Source organism: Molothrus aeneus, chromosome 3 (assembly GCF_037042795.1).
Source record: "Molothrus aeneus isolate 106 chromosome 3, BPBGC_Maene_1.0, whole genome shotgun sequence".
Classification (NCBI taxonomy): Eukaryota; Metazoa; Chordata; class Aves; order Passeriformes; family Icteridae; genus Molothrus; species Molothrus aeneus.
The window spans coordinates 29,762,421-29,779,747 of NC_089648.1; the positions used below are offsets into that span (position 1 = coordinate 29,762,421).

Here is a 17,327-nt window from a genome sequence, read left to right on the forward strand (position 1 = left end):
GGTCAGCAGACCACAGATCCATAGTGTATGGGAGGCACCGGCGTTGCCGTTTAGCGGCGGCCATGGCGGGGGCGGGCGTGCAAGGGATGCTCGGCTTCACGCGGCCGCCCTGCGGTCGCCAGCCGCGGCTCCCCGCCGCCCTTCGCCGCGCCGCTCGGAGGGCCGCAGGAACGGGACCTCCGAGCGCCACGGCGAGGGGCGGCGGGGAGCCCCAGCGAGGAACTCTTTTCCGCGCCCCGTCGCGGAGGAATACATGCGCGGTAGAAAACCATTCCAGAGTATTCCACAGAGGGTACGGCGGCGCCTCCTCGGCTCCATGGCTGGGGCAGGGAGCTGGGAACCCGCACTACCCCAGCTTCAGCCTGCAGCTCCCCCCGAGGCCGGGAGCCGCGTAGTTCTGCCGGCCTGAGGCTGCGTGGAACTTAAGCCCAGCGGCAGCAGGGGCGGGGACGGAAGGTGTCAGGGCCGGAATGTGTGGCAGGCCCGTGTCACCGCTGCAAAACAGTGTTTGGAGACGTTGTCCTTACAATGTCCAAGGGAAATAATAATAAACAAATAATCTTAAGCCTTACCATTCCAGTATCTGCAGTACTTGTCCGCTTCTGAGCTCCTCAGGACAAGAGAGACAAGGAGTCCCTGGAGCCGGCCCAGTGGAGGGTAAAAAAGATGATTAAGGGACAGGAGCATCTCAAGGGGAAAGAATGAGGGAGCTGGGCCTATTCCGCCTCGAGATGTGTGAGAGGGGAGCTCATCAATGCCTATAAGTATCTCAGGGGAGGGTGTGGAGGACAGAGCCAGGCTCTGCTCAGTGCTGCCAAGCAATAGGACAAGAGGCAGAAAGCACAAACTGGTGCACGGGGAGTTCTACCTGAAAATGAGGAAGAACTTAACTGTGTGGCTGACCCAGCACTGGAACAGATTATCCACAGAGATTGTGGAGACTCCATCACTGGAGGTGCTCAAGAACTGCCTGGACACAATCCTGTGCCCGTGCTCTAGGATGACCCTGCTTAAGCAGAGATGGTGGACCAGATGATCCACTGTGGTGCCTTCCAACCTCACCATTCTGTGATTCTGTGTTGAAGCCGTGGGTACAAAAGCCCTGACCAGCAAAGGAAGCTGGAAGTGGGATGGGGCACCCGAGCTCCCACATGGGTTTTGGTGCCTGGTGGTGCAAAGAGGTGATGGCTGTGAATGATGTGGGACAGAGGGAAGAGGATTCCCGCTGGCAGGCTGGTGTAGTTCACCCCAGGAGCAGGAGGTGGCACTCTGGCTGTTCCCAGGCACAAGGAAAGCTCCCAGATGCAGTGCTGCACATCACTGCACCTCAAAATATGAAGGTGCATCTGCTCTTTGTCAGAGGTGTCAGTGGTCCCTTGGTGTACCTCGAGGGCAGCATCCCTGGGGTGCTGGTGGATGAGAGGCTGGCCATGAGTTCACCACGTGCATTCACAGCCCAGAAACACAGTGGTGTCCTGGGCTGCTTCCAAAGCAGCACGGCCAGAAGGGCAAGGGACAGTTTTCTGCCCCTCTGCCCTGGTGAGAGCCCACCTGCAGTGCTGCATCCAGCTCTGGGGCCCCTGCACAGGAAGGACTTGCACCTGTTGGAGATAGTCCATAGGAGGAACAGCAACATGATCAGAGGGATGGAGCACTTCTCCTCAAGGGATGTCTGAGAGAATTTGGATTGTTCAGCCTGGGGAAAGCTTTGGTGTGATCTAATTGTGGCCTTCCAGTACATGATGGGCACCCACAATAAAGATGGACAGGGACAAAGAGCATGTAGTTACAGGACAAGGGGGAATGGTTTCAAACAGAGGGAAGGTTTAGATGTTGGGCAAGAAATGTATTGCTCTGAGGGTGGTGACGCACTGGAACAGGTTGCCCAGAGAAGCTGTGGATGCCCCACCCCTCAAAGTCTTCTGGGCTGGGCTGGATGGGGCTGCAAGTAACCTGGTGGAGTGGAAGTTGTCACAGCCCATGGCAGGGGGTTTGGAACTGGCTGATCTTCGAGGCCCCTTGCAACCTGAGCCATTCTGATGTTACGGTTCTACGATCCCCTGCCCACACTGGCTGTGTCCTCACAGCTGGGCCTGGCTGTGCAGGGCATGCACACACCATTCCCACCATTTCTGATGCTGGTGGCAGGGGACTACAGGATGGTAAGGAAATGCCAGGGCCCTCTCACTTCAACCCTTGACCCTCCACAGCCCCTCTCCCCTGTGGTGACAAACACACACATCCAAAGGAGCATTTTGTCCTTTTTATAGAAAATGGCAACTGTATAACACATTTACACAACAAGGGACAGGAAAGCCAAGGGTAAGGTGAGGCCTTCCCTTGTAGCACACATGGGTAGGGAAGGCAGCTTTATTGGGAAGGGAGTTGCTGCTTTTCCTCTTGTAACCCACAGTAAAACCTCCTGTCACACAACCAGTAGGCTGAAAAAATACCCAATGTCAGAATCACCAAAAAAAAAGGGAAGAGAGGCAGGGAGAGGGGGAGAAGGCGGGGTGTGGAGACCTCCTCCTCCCTCAGCCTAGCCACGGTGTTGGCTCTTTCTGTGGCTGGGACACAGATGTCTACACTTTTGGGACACACTGGTTGGGGGGATGTGCGTATAGCAGAGAGCAGGGATGGGAGGCTGGCTGGGGCTCTCCTCCCCATTCACAAGTCTACCAGCAGAGGGTGTGGGATATTTCCAGGCCCCCTAGGAGGAGAGGAGAGTATCTCCTAGGTGCTTTGGAGACAAGGGCAAGAGAAGGAGTAACACTAATTACCAGCCTTTCACTCTCTCAGAGAGAAAGAGGCTGAAAATGGCTTTCGGCCTTGAGCCAGGGAAGTTACACAGCATGGGAGGCAGCTGGAGATCCCGGGGGTCTTACAACACACACAGCACGGGGAAGGAGAAGGCACGTAGGCCTGAAGGCATCACACAGCCGAGCGTGGCAGGAACCAGGCCAAGCCTGCGGGAGTGGAACCGTCCCTGGGTGTGCTGTGGCAGTGTGATTTGGCAGGGACAGGTGGGAGCTGTTATTTCCCCACAGTGCTGAGGTGTCCAGGCCCTCAGTGGAGGATGCGGAGCCATCTCTTGGTGTCCCTGCACCCTCTGTGTGCCTCTGCTAGATGAGCATTCGGACCAGAAAGGAGAGAGCAGCTCCTAGGGCCAAACCCAGTGACAGGAAAAACGCCATGACAGCTCCAGCTGTCTCTGCTTCGTGCACAAGCACTTTCCTAGGGGAGAAACAAGTATCAGATCCATCCTCAGGATGCATGTCCAGTGCCCTGCTGTTCAGTCTGCAGCAGAGGAACGGCAAGAAGAAATCCCCCTTGGCTCCCAGAGCACAAGAACTCCAAGTCTCCACACTGTTGGCTCATAAAGTGCATCAGGCAGGCCACCCTGAAGCTCCTGGCACCAGGGACATCCCTCTCTGACACCCGGGGGGCTCCTTGAGCTGCCTGTGCTGGGCAAGGCTGCTCACCCTGCTGTGGGTGCTGTGCCATGCTTTGCTCCCCTCCAGATCCCCGCTGCACCCAGCCCCTTCCCCTGTGTGGCAGGTGGGGAAAATGGAGAGCCCAGACAGCTTCCTCATCCCTAGGATATGGAGGCACAAGCCTGGGAGGTGGGACACTGTGGGTAGTGACAACTCCTTTCTGTGCCTGTGGCCTCTTCTCCAAATGCCAGAACTGGGCAGAGCTAGACTCCACAACTCATTCCAGGGCTGGCATCTGGGAGCATAACCAACCCTTCCCTTGTCCCCGGCTCGCACTCACTTTGGCCCGAAGCACATGCAAAGGCTGGCCAGGTAGCCATTGGAGATGGAGAAGAAGATCATGAAGATGATGTACCAGGCGTCATGAGAGAACACAACAGGCAGGTAGTAACGGGGCTGCACGTTGCACAGCATGAAAAGAGGGACAAAGATGACACGGAGGACCACCATCACTGGCAGGAGGCAGCTGTCCATCCCGGGCTGGGAGAAAAACACAGATTGCTGAGCAGCTGAGAACTGCACATTCCCCATCCCATGGCATGCTGGCAGGGCTGTCCCTACTGCACCAGGGCTGTGGAGGAGCCACAGAGATGCCGAAGCTACTGAAAGACTTTCCTGACCGCAACAAATCTCAGCATCACCACCTGCAGTCGTAAGTAGGTTCCAGGTCTGAAAGCCCTGTTGCAGGTGACTTGAAGCAGCACTAGAGCCAAAATACTGAGCCAGGCTTGTGGGCAACTGTTAAGCCCCTGCTGGCAATAGTCAGGCAGGCCAGAGAGCTTTGTGCACTCTCATGCAGTGAGCCAGGGTGCAGAACAAGGCTGGCTGAGGTAAAGCCCCTCTGGCACCTCAGCGCCTGCAAACGGCTTTAGCCAGCTCTTCAGCGTCCTATGCCATCCCCTGCAAGCAGGGCAAGATCCAGCAATCTGAGAAAGGGATTATGCTGGGGCTGTTCTGGAATGTGCTGGGAAAGGCATGGACTGAGTTACAGTCTCCTTAGGTCCTACCAGAGTTCCTGAGCAACTAAGGCTGGGACAAAGGAGGTGCCATCCCCCTGTGTTGTCCCTGCAGCTGGGACTAAGGCAGCCCCTAGACTGAGACAGACCTCATCCCCACCACAGCTGCCTTGGGAGCAGCTGGGCTCCCAAGGTGGCCACAGGAAACTCCATGAACACGGGAGGAAACTGAGGTTAGGCCAGCTGCTATGCCCATGGGGCAAACTGGAGACAGCAGCTGCCTCTCCTGCTTGAGGAGAAAAAGAGTGAGCGGGGCCCCAACCAGGGAAATGTGGCCTAAACCACATGCAGTCAGACTTTCCACACAGCCTTGTTTTGGAAACATCTCCTGCTGGGTCATCCCACCATGGAGGCTGTGGCCTGGACACCAGGCAAGGCGGCTCATGGCCAAGACTGAAGGCAACAAGCACTGATGGCCAGCAGAGAAGCAGCTCCAGGCCACGGGGAAGGCAGGCCCAGGCGGACCCCATGGGGCATGTGGTCCTGAGGAGCTTCTCCAAACAAACATCCTGAACAATACAGGGGGAAACAGGGGTGTGTGAAAGGGCAGGAAGAGACCCAGACAGGAAAGCCCCTTTCCTTGCCCATCCTGAGGAGATGAGAGCAAGGGGATGTGACAAGGGACAGTTCTGTGACCCACATGGCATGGCCCTGCCCTGCTCCAGGACAAGGGTCTTTGAAGCAGCTGTGTCCTGTGCCAAGGCCAGAGGTTTTATTTTGGGCTGCCCTGTTTTCACCCTCTTTCCCTGTCGCCATCCTGTCTCATCATTTGCATAGCTGGAGTGAAGGTTTGTTTACAGAGAGGCTGAAATGGAGGAGGCACCTTCATCCAAGCCATGTTGAAAGAGAGGTGGGAGGACAGAACAACACTGTGGTTCTTGGCTCTGACCCATAAATCTGTGCTTAGAGCTTAAAGCAGGAGTTATCTCTGCACCTCCTTCCTGCTCCAAGGCCTGGATGGCAGCCCCAGTGAGAGCTGTGGCTGAAGGACCTAGGGATAGACACTGCCTGGCATTTGCTCTCTGCCCCATACTTACCCATGTGAAGAGGGCAGTGAGACTCCGTCCTGTCCAGTCAAAGACGTTAAAGAGCAGGAAGCAGGAGACAGGAATGAAGTAGAGACCTGAAGAAGGGCATGGTCAGTGAGAATCCAAGTGTGCCCCAGTCCCTCATACCCACTGCAAGGAGACTGACTGTCTTTCAGATCTAGGTCCTACCAGTTTCCCACTAAGGCCTGGAATGGTCTCCCAGCCAGGTTGGTGTCCACATCCAAACCATCATGCACAGTGGTTCCCTCTCCCCTTCCAGCATTCTGTATTGGGCTTGTGTGGCAAGGTTTTGGTAACAGGGTGCGCTACAGGGGTGGCTCCTGAGAGAAGCTGCTAGAAGCACCCCTAGGTCTGACAGAGCCAATGTCAGATGGCTCCAAGATGGACCCACCACTGGCAAAGGCCATCAGTGACAGTGGTAGGGCCAATGGGATGACATATTGAAAAGGGAAAAAAAAATCTCAACACGTGCAATTGTACCCGGAGAGAGAAGTGAGAATATGTGACAGAAACAGCTCCGCAGACACCAAGACCAGTGGAAAAGGAGGGGGGGAAGGCGCTCCAGATGTCAGAGCAAAAATTCCCCTACAGCCTGTGGTGAAGACCATGGTGAGGCAGACTGCCCTCCTGCAACCCAAGGAGGTCAAGTGAGTCAATATCCACCTGCTGCCTGTGAACACCACCCTACTCTGAAGCAGGTTTGCCAGCAGGACTTCTGACCCTGCAGGGAATCCATGCTGGAACAGTCTGTTCGCGAAGGATTGTGTCCCCATGGAAGGGACCCAGGATGAAGCAGTTCATGAAAAACTGCAGCCTATGGGAAGCACTCACATTGGACTTCAAGGAGAATTGCCTCCCATGAGAGGGTCCCCATGCTGGAGGAGGGGAAGAGTGGGAGGTGTTCTCCCCCTGAGAAGGAAGCAGTGGCAGAGGAAATGTGTGAAGAACTGACTGCAACCCTCATTCCCCATCCTCCTGCACTACTGCAGAGGGAGGAGATAAAGAAATCGTAAATAAACTTCAGCCTGGGAAGAAGGGAGGGGTGAATGGAAGGTGTTTCAAGATTTAGTTCTTATTTCTCATTATACTACTGTGATTTGACTGGTAAATAAGTTAAAATAATTTCCCCCAAGTTGAGTCTGTTTTGCCTGTGACAGTAATTGATGAGTGATCTCTCACTGTCCTTATCTTGACCCAAAAGCCTATTGTCGTATTTTTTCTCCCCTGGCCAGCTGGAGTGGCTTTGGTGCGCACCTGGAATCTAGACAGGGTTACCCCACGACACATACCTTCAAGCCCCACCATCTTTTCTCCCATGTACCTTGTTCTCAGTTTTTCCCCACCTCACCCCCATCCCTGGCACACTTACTCCATTTGTTTCCCTCTCCAAGGACAGTGGACACGTTAGCTGTGACGGCAGGAAAGACGCCAATGGTGACAGTGAAGACGAAGCAGACAGACAGAGCCAAGACCCAGAGCTAGGCAGATGAAAGAAAAATGCTGGTACCAAACACAGGGCAAGAGACCAGTGTAGGGCTGGTCTCCTCTCCCCATGCTCTCCTACACCTGTGCCCATCCCGAAAGGAAGGGCAGGACAAAGCTCGCTGGAAACTCACAGACCTTCTTAAAAATAGCAATGACAGAGGGCTGCTCATCAGGGTTGTGGATAGGGATGATCTTTGAGTTATTCTGCTCCATCCCATTCTCATCTGCAGGGAGAGACACAAGTAGGGCATAGCAGGCCCCAGAAAGCAAAGATCTAATTCAGTCCTTCTATCTCATTCTTTAAGTTCTTTTTTCTTTTCCTTCTCTCAGCCCCTCACCTTTCTTAATCAGGTCTCTCTTGGTCTCCAGCTCTGCATTGTACACGCGGTACTCTGTCTTGTCCTTCATGGAGTAGTATCGGAAGAAGTCCTGCAGAGAGACAGCAGGGAGGACTCATTCATGCGTGCTGAAAGAAGGCTGCCAGGGGCTGTGTGACAACAGCAGATATGGGCAATATGGGCAGAGTATTCCTTCCAATTATGTCTGATATTGATGCTTTCCTGCTTAGCCAGGGACTCAGATACCCCAAGTATTCTGGGGTATCTGTGGTGGGAAGTATCCCAGAGTGCTCAGGGAGAACAGGAGAACCTGCTCTGATACAAGAAGTGGAGGCTGCTAGTGGGTTCTTGTGCTGGGATGTGCAAAGGTCCAACGTCCCCAAGCCCTTCCCTACCAGGTCAGCAGTCTCACCATGTGAGGCAGAATTACGTAGGAGACGATTGCCAGCACGATTGTCACACAGGCCGTGGTGAAGTAACCGATGAAGCTCTCGGGTTGCTGGGCACCAACTGAGAGCACAGGAAGGGAGAGGAAAGGAAGATGATGACAGCTGAGAGGAGAAAAGCCCTGCTGCCATCTTCCACACAGCATGACCTCGACAGATGCTGTGACAGCAGCGGTCTGGGAAGGCCCTGTCACCTGCAAGGCAGGGATTACTCACTGGCAATGCTGAAGATCATTGCCAAAGCAGCGAAGGTGCCTGCCAAACCCTGCCCACTCATGATGGGGGCCGTGTAGCTGACAGGCAGGAGCCCTGCCAGCCCAAACAGGCTGCTCTGGAGAATGGCGCCGAAGGCTGCAAAGGGGAAAGATGAGCATTTATGAGAAACCAAAGGCAAGGACGAACTGCACCTCTGCAGGGAGCCAAGGCCCCTGCCCTGTGAGGCAAGGCAAGTCCCCCTCCCCCTTGGCTCTCCCACTGTGAGGTTCATGCTTTTCTCCCAGAGGGATCAGCCCTAGCTATGGGGCTGTGTCCCTCTCCTTCCCCCAGTGCTTCACTCACAGTTGATGAAAACAATGCTGATCATGGTAAAGACGAAGAAGGGAAGAGGGTCTATGGGGACTTTCACCATGATCGCGGTGACTAGAAACACCAGCCCAATGGCCACCAGGCTGCCTGAGATGCGGATCTGCTGGGGAATCCTGCAAAAGAAGGTCTCAGTGAGGAAAACCCAACCCCCTAAAAACCTGGGGCTTGACTAAGCTCTAACTGTGGGAATCCCAGCCAAACCCTGAGACAGGATATTGGTGTTTTGCCTTTGACTTGACCAAACGGGCTGTAGCGTGGCTCAGTGCTGGGACAGGCGAACAGGCCAGGGCAGGGTGGCCCTATGGGGGCTGGCAGGGGCAACGACGGAGCAAGGCTCACCGCTGGTGGATGAAGGAGTTGAGGCAGGTGAAGAGAAGGAGGGGCACCATGGCGCAGAGAGTCATGAAGTTGTCAAACACGGACTGCAGGTAGGAGGGTGTGATGGTGGTCTCACCAGTCTGGTTCCTGACATGGCTTGTCTCCTCCGGGTCCCCAAGGCGACTGATGAAATACTGCAAAGGAGGGAGCCTGGTGGGGCTGAGATCCTATGAGGCCTTTCAAGGCCACCCTTATTCTCTGTTCAGACCCATCCCCATCCCTCCTGCTGCCTCAGTGCCACTCATCCCACCCAGGTCACACATGCTGTGCCATGCTGCCACATCTACACCATGGTCCCTAGACATGACAAGGGACAATTACTGTCATGGACAACAGCAGGAGGGAAGCCCTCACCTCCCTGGCAGTCATGAAGAAATTCCATGGCAGCAGCGTTCCCAGACCAAGAATGAAGAAGATCAGCCAAACAGCCTTGTACCTGTGAAGAGAACAGAGTGGGGTTTGGAGCAGAAGCTGGGTATTGCTTCTGACTGTCCCTGACCCTGCAGTGGGAGACACCAGATAATATTTAGTGCCCTGCCCCACAGCCCTTGCTAGCCTGGGCTGCCAGAGATGTGGCACTGCAGAGGGGCAGTGGGAGGCCCTCCCCAGGAGGCTACGAATGCAAGGAGAGGCTGGCTGCTCCTCAAAATGTGGCACCCAGATACACAGCATCCATAACAAGGTCTGGGAAAGACCTTGGTGTGTTTACAGGGGACTGCTCCCCAGGTGTGTTTACAGGGGACTGTTTACAGTTTACAGCCCATTTGCTGTGGAAAAGCTGAGAAAGAAGGGACAGCTTGGTAGCCCAGTTAGCATGCAGCAGAGGGAGTCTCCCAGATGCTGGGGTCCCTCTGTCCTGTCACCCCCTGGTATCCTGGATGTGCCCCCACAGCTACATCAGAACCCATCATTACCTATCTTGGGGCCCGTCTCTTGCTGTCATCTTGTGTGGCAAGAGTTAGGACAGGTCCCAGCAAGTCTTATGGCTGCTCTCCGTCTGGAAAACAAACAGAAGATTTTATGGGAAAGTGAAAGACACATGCCAGGCAGGGGCAGCACTGGTTTTAACCCCAACCCATGCTGCCAGTAAGTGCTCCACAGTACTGGGAGCCAAACACCAACCCAGAAAATGACGAGAGGACAGTGCAGGAGCTTTGGAAACCCGCAGCTCAGTCCTTAAGCCAAGAGGTTGTGGCACACAGCCTTATTCTGCTGGCTGGGCACAGCAAGCCTTCCCTCTGAAAGGAAACTGCTTTCCCGAGATACCCAGGCTGCTCATGCTGGCTGCCCAGCTGCTTGCAGCAGGCTCTTAAGGGATTTGTGAGCCTGCAGCTCTCTGTCCCCAATCCTGGGGCTGTGAGTGAAGCATGTGCGCAGTGGGCTGTGTCTGCCCACCCTGCTCGCCCCAGCTCCCTCCAACGCCCGGGGCCCGGTGGCACAAAAGACATATTTAATTCAGCAGCCTCTCCGGCCCGAACCAGCAAATCTCCCCTTTTCAATTCCACTTCCCTGGGGCTCTCACAGCCCTATCCTGGGTCACCTTGAAAAGCCAAGGGCGTCCCCGGCACTGCTGTCGCCTCCCGGGCACCCACCGCTCCTTTTTCCCCGTCACCGCCTGCCCAGGCGCTGCACCGCTCAGGCACCGCTCCGAGAGCCCCAGAGATGCGGCTCCCACAGCCCCGAGAAGGGACTTTCCCTCCCCGGTCACCCCCTCTTCCCGGCGCAGAGTAGGATTAGCCGCCAGGAGGAACCGCGGGCCTGCCTTGTCCTTTTCCAGTCGGGGCGGCGCAGCATGGGGTGCTCCGGCACTTGTCCCAGCGCTTCACCTGCAGCGGGGCTGCCGGCGCCGTGTCCCCGGCCCGCCCGGGACATGCCCTGCCGATGCCTGCTCCAACGCCGCCTGCAGCATCCCTGCCCGCGCCCTGCCAGGTAGGGCGGAGGAGGAGGAGGGGGAGGAGGAGGAAGAGGCAGGCAGCAGCATGCTGGGATCTGTAGTCCCTGCCAGCCCCGGCTCGCACTGAAAGCAGCGCAGCCCGTCCCTGGCGCAGGTGCCGTGGGGTTCTGGGCAGAGCTCGCCTCCTCCCCCGGTAGGACCCTGCCGGCTGGGGAGCCTGAGCTACCATGGAGCCGAAACATAGCCGGTGGGATGTGGAGAGGGATTTTAGAAGCCCCTTGGGCCGCTTGGGAAAGACAGAGCAGGACAGTATATCTGCAGAGGCACCAGGCCGGCAGGTGCCACCCTGTTGATGTCGCAGCCATCTGCAGCACCGCTCCCCTGGCTTCCCACACAGAGAGCTCGGGGGCATGACAGCTCCTGCCTTGCCCTTGTAAGCCAACCGGGCTTCCAGAGAAAACATCCCAAAATCCCCTCCTGACAGCCTGCCAGTGCCTCTGCGGGGAGGAGACATCCTCACTCGGGATTAGCAGAGGGATCTGCAAACACAACTGCAATCCCCTCGCACACAGAAACCTCACCGGGGCCATTGCTTGTCTCTGAGCAAACAGATCTCAACTCAAAATAGGCAAGAGAACCTCAGCTTCCCCCGTGGGTCCCCAGCAAGCCCCAACATGCTTCCCTTGCCAACCAAGCCGCTGATCCCCTTTCCAGCCCCCACCAGGTCACACTGCTGTCCCTAGAAATAGAGGCAGGGCCTGATGCCATAGACATACCTGGGAGAGAGGACAGAGCCAGGGTGAGCCCTGTGTTCGGGGTATTTGAAGGCAGTGTGTCCTCTGCTTCCACACCCCCTGCCCTTGGGGGCGAGCAGCAGGCCTGGCTCAAGTCACGGGGGCCGGAGCCCCGCGGGTTTAGTGGCACCCGCAGAGGAGGAGAAGAGGTATCGGGTACCAGAGCTGGCACACAGCCCAGGTCCTGCTGCCCAACCATCCAGGGAAGGGAGGAACAGAAGGGTGCTGAGGAGGAGACGACAGGAGCCGGGGGTTCTGGGGAGGAGGCAGGGGGGGTCGGGAGTAGGACTCTGGGGGTGCTGGGGCAGGGCGCTCCACCATGCTGCGTTCCCACCACCTCCTGCTTCCGTCCAGAGAGTGCCCACATCCCTGTGTCAGGAGCCCAGCCTCCTTGGCAGCCCTGTAGTCTCCTGCCCTGCTCTGTTTGTTTTCTGTCTCACTTCGCTAAATGCCTCCTCTAATTTTTTCCACAAAGAGACAGTGCCTGCCAAGGGCAGAAGTCATTACAGCAGGAAACACTTCCAGCTGCTGGCTGTTACAAAGAACCCTACAAACAAACAGAAAAGGTTACATGAACCAACACCAGCAACAGGTGACAACCCTGCTCCCACTTGGGGAGAGCTGCCCTAACCCATGGGATGTGGAACAGATGCCACTCTTCCAGCTGGCACAGCACAGCTCCAACTGCCCCCTCTTCAGGAGTCTGCTGGTGTTTAGCCCAGCCACCAGCTTGGTGGCTGCACATCCTGAGGGACACAGAAAAGGAGGAGAAGGGGGGGCCTTGGCGTAAGGACATCCCTTTTCTTCCTGGGCATAGAGCAGTCTGTCTTACCCCATGGAAATGATGTCTAAGCAGAAGAAGCAAGATCACAAAGAGTGGGCTTAACAAACCATAAGCTAGAACATTTGAGCAGGTACAAACAAGAGATGGCACAATTTTAATTGCCCATTTATGACACACAAAGACTGTGACAGATGCTGAGTGATGCCCTCAGTGGCCATGTGCAGCCCCATTGCCAGCCAAGCCCTGGGAGCTGACAGCAGGGCCAGCTGTCACCAAAACTGCCTAACCTCTGCAGAAAAACCCGCACTGCAGGACAGCCTCACCTGCAGGCAGCCATTTGTCACCTGGCGTTGGACACTTCCTACCTCTCCTTTTCCCCACATCACATTTTCCTGCTGCCTTTCACCAAGTGTGAGCACAGTGCATGCTTAGTTTCCCACTTAAGCAATTCCCTTGTGCCATATAGGCATGCCATGGCACCATGGAATTATACCCAGAAACACCACATTTTTAAAGAAAAGCCGTTTACACCACACCAAGTGTAGAAGTGTCCTGGCAGTCCATAGCCAAGGGGTTGCCAGCAGATTCACCGGCAAGCACCTCGTGTCCTACTGGCACCACTTGTCAGGGGATCATTTTGCAGGGATAATGTCAGTACTTCCTCCAAGGCCAAGATGGGACAGGACCATTTGCTTCACCAGCCTTTCACCCCATCCCCGATGTCTGCTTGCCCACTGGGTGACACCAGAGTTCTCCTGGCAGGAAGGCTGATCCAGGTGCCCCTCAAGGTTTATCTGCAGGAACAAGCCCAGCACAGGTATGCAGGTCACATGAAACCTTGGTGGCCATGACTCAGCTGAAGATAGGAAACACTTACGAGACGGCCCGTTTCATGAGATTTCATATGCGTGCCTGAACTCTGAGCATGCTGCTTGTGGATCCTCCTTCCTTGTGCTGGGCTGCAGGCAACTCCACCTTCAGGACACACACTTGTATTGCCCAAGACAGATGAGTGTGTGCAGTTGTGCAGCACCACTGTGGGGCTGAGACAAAAACAAGCTCTTGTGCCTTGAGTCAAAGCAGAGGCTGGTCCAGCTCAAAGGCTGTCTCCATCCGAGTGCAAAAGCAGATGCTAGGAAAGAGTAAATGTGGCATGAGCGTGGACTAACTGTCCAACTGTTTCCCCAGCCTCCGAGCTGGAAGGGAGATTATGTTCATGTGTTTTGTAGCCATGGTGGGTTTCACTTCTGTGAAATTCTGCTTCCCCCTTCAACTCAGGAACTCCTGAGAGGGGGCAGCAGCTCTCCCCACATGCAGGGCCTCACCAGGGCTCCCTTGCCTTCAACATCAAAGGGTGGATGAACATTGGAGTGGCTACTTTACAGACCTGGATTGTATCCACCCAACAGCACATTTTTCAAATAGAAATTCTAGCTCACTTAGTCATTCAGGCATGGTTCCATGTCTTCCTTGTTAGTCTTCCTTGTTGCTTTTCTCCAAATCTTCCCTGGCTCCTCTCGATCCTGCACCAGAGATGCTGGTGCAGGGGGCACACAGGGACTGTGTGAGGGTGAGACACGAATTTGAAGAGTGGCACAAAGCTTTCCTGCTTTGTTTCTGCTTTGTAACTGGGAAAGATGATTCAATGTGTTTTCATGCACACTGAGTTATCTGAAATCGCCCCAGGCCTTGCTGAGAGTGGCCGCTCATGGCTGGCTCAGTGTATAATCTTGTTTATGGATTTGAGGCTTCTTCCCTTCCCCCCTTGTCTATCACTTGGTATTTATCTAAACTGAATTTCAGTTGCCTGGTGTAATGGTTGTCAGTGCTCCTCCTAGCTGGCACTTGTCCCCATGAACCTGAGTAATCCAATCACCTCAGCAAAGCCCTGTCATCTCATTGCTCATTCTCTTTTTCAGGTCACTCATGAATGTGTTGAAAAAACATCTGACCAATGCAAAGATCTCTTTTCTCTGGAAAAACTGACTGCTGACTCCTACACTCTCCTTCCTGTTTTCATACTAATTTTGGAGCTAAGGACTTTCCCTCTTGACCAGCAAGTTCCTTTAAGAACTAGGCTGAAAGCTGGAATTTTTTGGAGGAAGCAGTGTGGGTACTCTGAGCCCAGACTCCCTAAGAAATGCTGCTCCAGTCCTGAGTGCCTCCCCACCTGCCACAGGCCCTGTCCCTGCACAGACACCCAGGACATGCAGCAGATTCAGCAGTTGGCTTTTCCCTGAAGTTCCTTCAGCCCTTCTTAGAAAATAACATCATATCTTTCCCTCCTCCCAGTCCCTGGGGGCTGGAGCAGTTGCAAATGAATGACGAGGGGCCACAGTCACAACCAGCCACATCACCCTCCCTTTCCTTCTGGGGAACATTGCCCGGCCCAAGACACTTGTTGCTGTTTACCTTTGCTTTCTAACCTTTTCTCTGCTCTGAGGAGCTCCCCCAAAGGAAGGTGGAAGAAACTGCTCAGGCTCTTGTAGAGCTAACAGTGAGGTAAAAGCTTCATCTGTTCTTTTCTGCTATGGCCTCTCTTCCTCTGATCACTCATCCATTCAATATCCTGCAGCAGGTTTCCTAGTCCTGGAGTGCTTTTTGGCTGTTCCCATCAGCAAGCTGATAGCACTTCCTCTTCTTCTTGTCCTCTCTGCCTTTCAGTAAACAGCCTTGTGATGTCATCTGCTCTTCCAGCCCCACTCCGTCCCTGCATCCTGAGGAGACAGCTTAGCAGGGGAGCAGGAGGGAGCAGGTATTTCTGCTTTCTCCCTTGATTTGCTGTCTGCAGACAAAGTCCTCTGCTTTGCCAAGGCTTGGACAGCAGGAAAAAAACTCTTACCAGGTGCTCTGTGCAGCACCCTCACCCCACAGAATGAGGGTCCCTGGGCAATGTTTCTGACCCATTTTATCTCACTCCCTTCACTCCTCCATGGACAAAAGAAGAGGCACCTCTAAACCCCCTCTGCCTTTGGGCTTGCTGCACCACAAACTCCTCACAAAGCAGCAGCTGTGGATCCTGACCCTGCTCCCAGCACTAGCTGTTATCTCAGATGCCGGGTGGTGCAGGGGGAGCATTCAGCCCTGGTGTGTTTTGAACTTGTAGACCAACCAGGCTGAAGTTTCTTATCTGGAGAGTTCAAGGAGCCCTGAGAGGCTCCCTGGGGGCCCTCGCCCCAGGCAGGTAAAGTGATCTGGCTGGGCAGTAAATTCCACAGCAACTCCAGCACTCTCCCTGAAGGGCTTCCCACCAGGTAGAGGGCAGAGGACAGTGACAGGGAAGAGCCAGCCTTAAAATTACCCCAGCTGGCACAGCTGGGACTATCCCAGCTGTCTGACTATCCCTGTCAGACCATTACTGAGTCCCAGGAAGTCCTGAATATCCACCTTTTCAGCAGGCCAGCTGAGTGGGTTCCCAGCCCTGACTGATACTGGTCAATCGACGGCAGCCCCAGGATGAACCCACACACCTCTCTCCTCAGCACACAGCGAGTGCCCAAGCCCAGGTGCAATCTGGTCCCTGGTCAGAGAAATCCCCCCCAGGAGCAGAGATGGACAAACGCTGCAGAGGGACATTGCAATGTCACCACAACAAGCTTACCAGAAGGGCGGGGCGGTCCCAGCCCCTTGCTCCTTGTCACTTTCAAGCCACAGGACCATGCAGGGAGAACGCAGCCTTGGTAGAGGTAGGAAAAGCCCCACAAATATTTGAGGTGTTGCCTGCTCCAGGGCCAGCAGTCTGGGGATGCGGGAGGAGATACAAGCGCCTGGGGAAGGGCAGGAGCAGGGGGAAAACGTCATTTATGAGCAGGCGTCAGCAGAGGAGAGATAAGGTGATCTCAGGAAACTGTTTGCAGAGACAGGATTCTTCCAAGAAGCTGGTTTCTCTGATGGCACCTGCTCAGGCTGCTCTCCCCAGGGAAAGAACCGTCCTCTCCAAGGCACAACCCCAACCTGCTTCTTGGGAGGCTGTGGAAGGAGACACGTTTTTCCAGGGCTAGGTTCAGTCTCTATTTGTGGAAATTTAGAAAAAAAAATTTCTTTCTCTCAAGGGCAGAGGGAGGGATTTGCTCAGGGCTTCACTCAGTGCAGCTGCGGAAGCCTCCAAGCCCAGGCAGAAACCATCTCCAGCACCTGGATGGTGCTTCCAGGCAGCTTTCAGCACCTCCAGGAGCTGCAAGGAGTGGGAAGGGGCACAGAGTGACCCACTATGGGCATGCACAGCTCACCAAGCTCACCACCTGACCATGGCTTCTTGAGGGACCACCATGGGTTTGGGGAGAGCCTGGGGATGCCTTGCCCCAGCCCTTCAGCCTTATCCAGCAATCCTCTGCAGCCAGCAGACCCTCACAGCCCATGTCTGCAGGGCTGGTCCAAGTCCCCAGGGATTCCAGGCTGGCCAATGGAGGTGCTGCTTGGGGGCCATAGGGCAAGGGAAGTGCTGGAGGAAGGGGTACTTCCCTCTAATCGATCTGGGGGCTGCAGCAGGAAGAAGCACAATGGCAGGAAACCACGTTTCCGCTTCCAAATGGAGAAAACCTTACAGGACACCTAGGGAGAACAACCAGATATCATTAATGTAAACTTCATCTGGGAGCACAAGGAGCAGCCAGAGGCAGCCCTGAGCTGGAGCGGGTCCTCCTTGCATGGAGGAGCCTGGGTCCTGATGCAGTAGTGGCACAGGCCACCACACGCCAGGACAGCCATGCACAGAGGACAAAGGCAATCCCAACCATGCACAACACAAGGCACAGTTATGGCTCTTGCCTGCCCACAGGCAGGTCCTTATTTCCACCCAGGCAGGTGGGAGGAGGGATGCTCCCTAGTGGTTTGGGATAGCACTTAGGTAAGACCCCTTGGGATGTGGCTGTCAGATGCACCTCTTTTGCATTAGCAGCTTTCCCCCTCCCTGCTTTCATGGTTGCTCAAGAGGAATCCCTGTCTCTGTCTGCACCATAGTATCTTGGTTGGCCACACCTTGGGCAGCAGCTAAAGCAGGTCAGAGGGATGGCTTGAGCCTACAGGACCAGGTCCCACTTCCCCCTCCTGTCTGCAGCTGAGGGG

At 55.2% G+C, this 17,327-nt stretch overlaps 1 protein-coding gene across 5 annotated transcripts in view; it reads right to left on the reverse strand.

The window, feature by feature from the left end:
* Positions 1-2,248: 2,248 nt before the first annotated feature.
* SLC29A1 (solute carrier family 29 member 1 (Augustine blood group)) overlaps positions 2,249-17,327 on the reverse strand; it is a 32,960-nt gene continuing 17,881 nt past the window's right edge. For 3 of the 5 annotated variants that reach the window (XM_066546566.1, XM_066546567.1, XM_066546568.1), the window contains 12 exons: positions 9,706-9,788; positions 9,146-9,227; positions 8,753-8,925; positions 8,387-8,526; positions 8,045-8,179; positions 7,795-7,892; positions 7,383-7,473; positions 7,180-7,268; positions 6,929-7,037; positions 5,548-5,633; positions 3,775-3,974; positions 2,249-3,234 (listed from right to left, as the gene is read on the reverse strand). In XM_066546566.1, coding sequence (XP_066402663.1) covers positions 3,123-3,234; positions 3,775-3,974; positions 5,548-5,633; positions 6,929-7,037; positions 7,180-7,268; positions 7,383-7,473; positions 7,795-7,892; positions 8,045-8,179; positions 8,387-8,526; positions 8,753-8,925; positions 9,146-9,227; positions 9,706-9,734 — 1,344 coding nt within the window. In that variant the 5' untranslated portion in view covers positions 9,735-9,788 and the 3' untranslated portion in view covers positions 2,249-3,122. Of the gene's footprint in view, positions 3,235-3,774; positions 3,975-5,547; positions 5,634-6,928; positions 7,038-7,179; positions 7,269-7,382; positions 7,474-7,794; positions 7,893-8,044; positions 8,180-8,386; positions 8,527-8,752; positions 8,926-9,145; positions 9,228-9,705; positions 9,789-10,553; positions 10,724-17,327 lie in introns of those variants that run through there. The other 2 variants (XM_066546565.1, XM_066546564.1) reach the window with 2 other exon arrangements.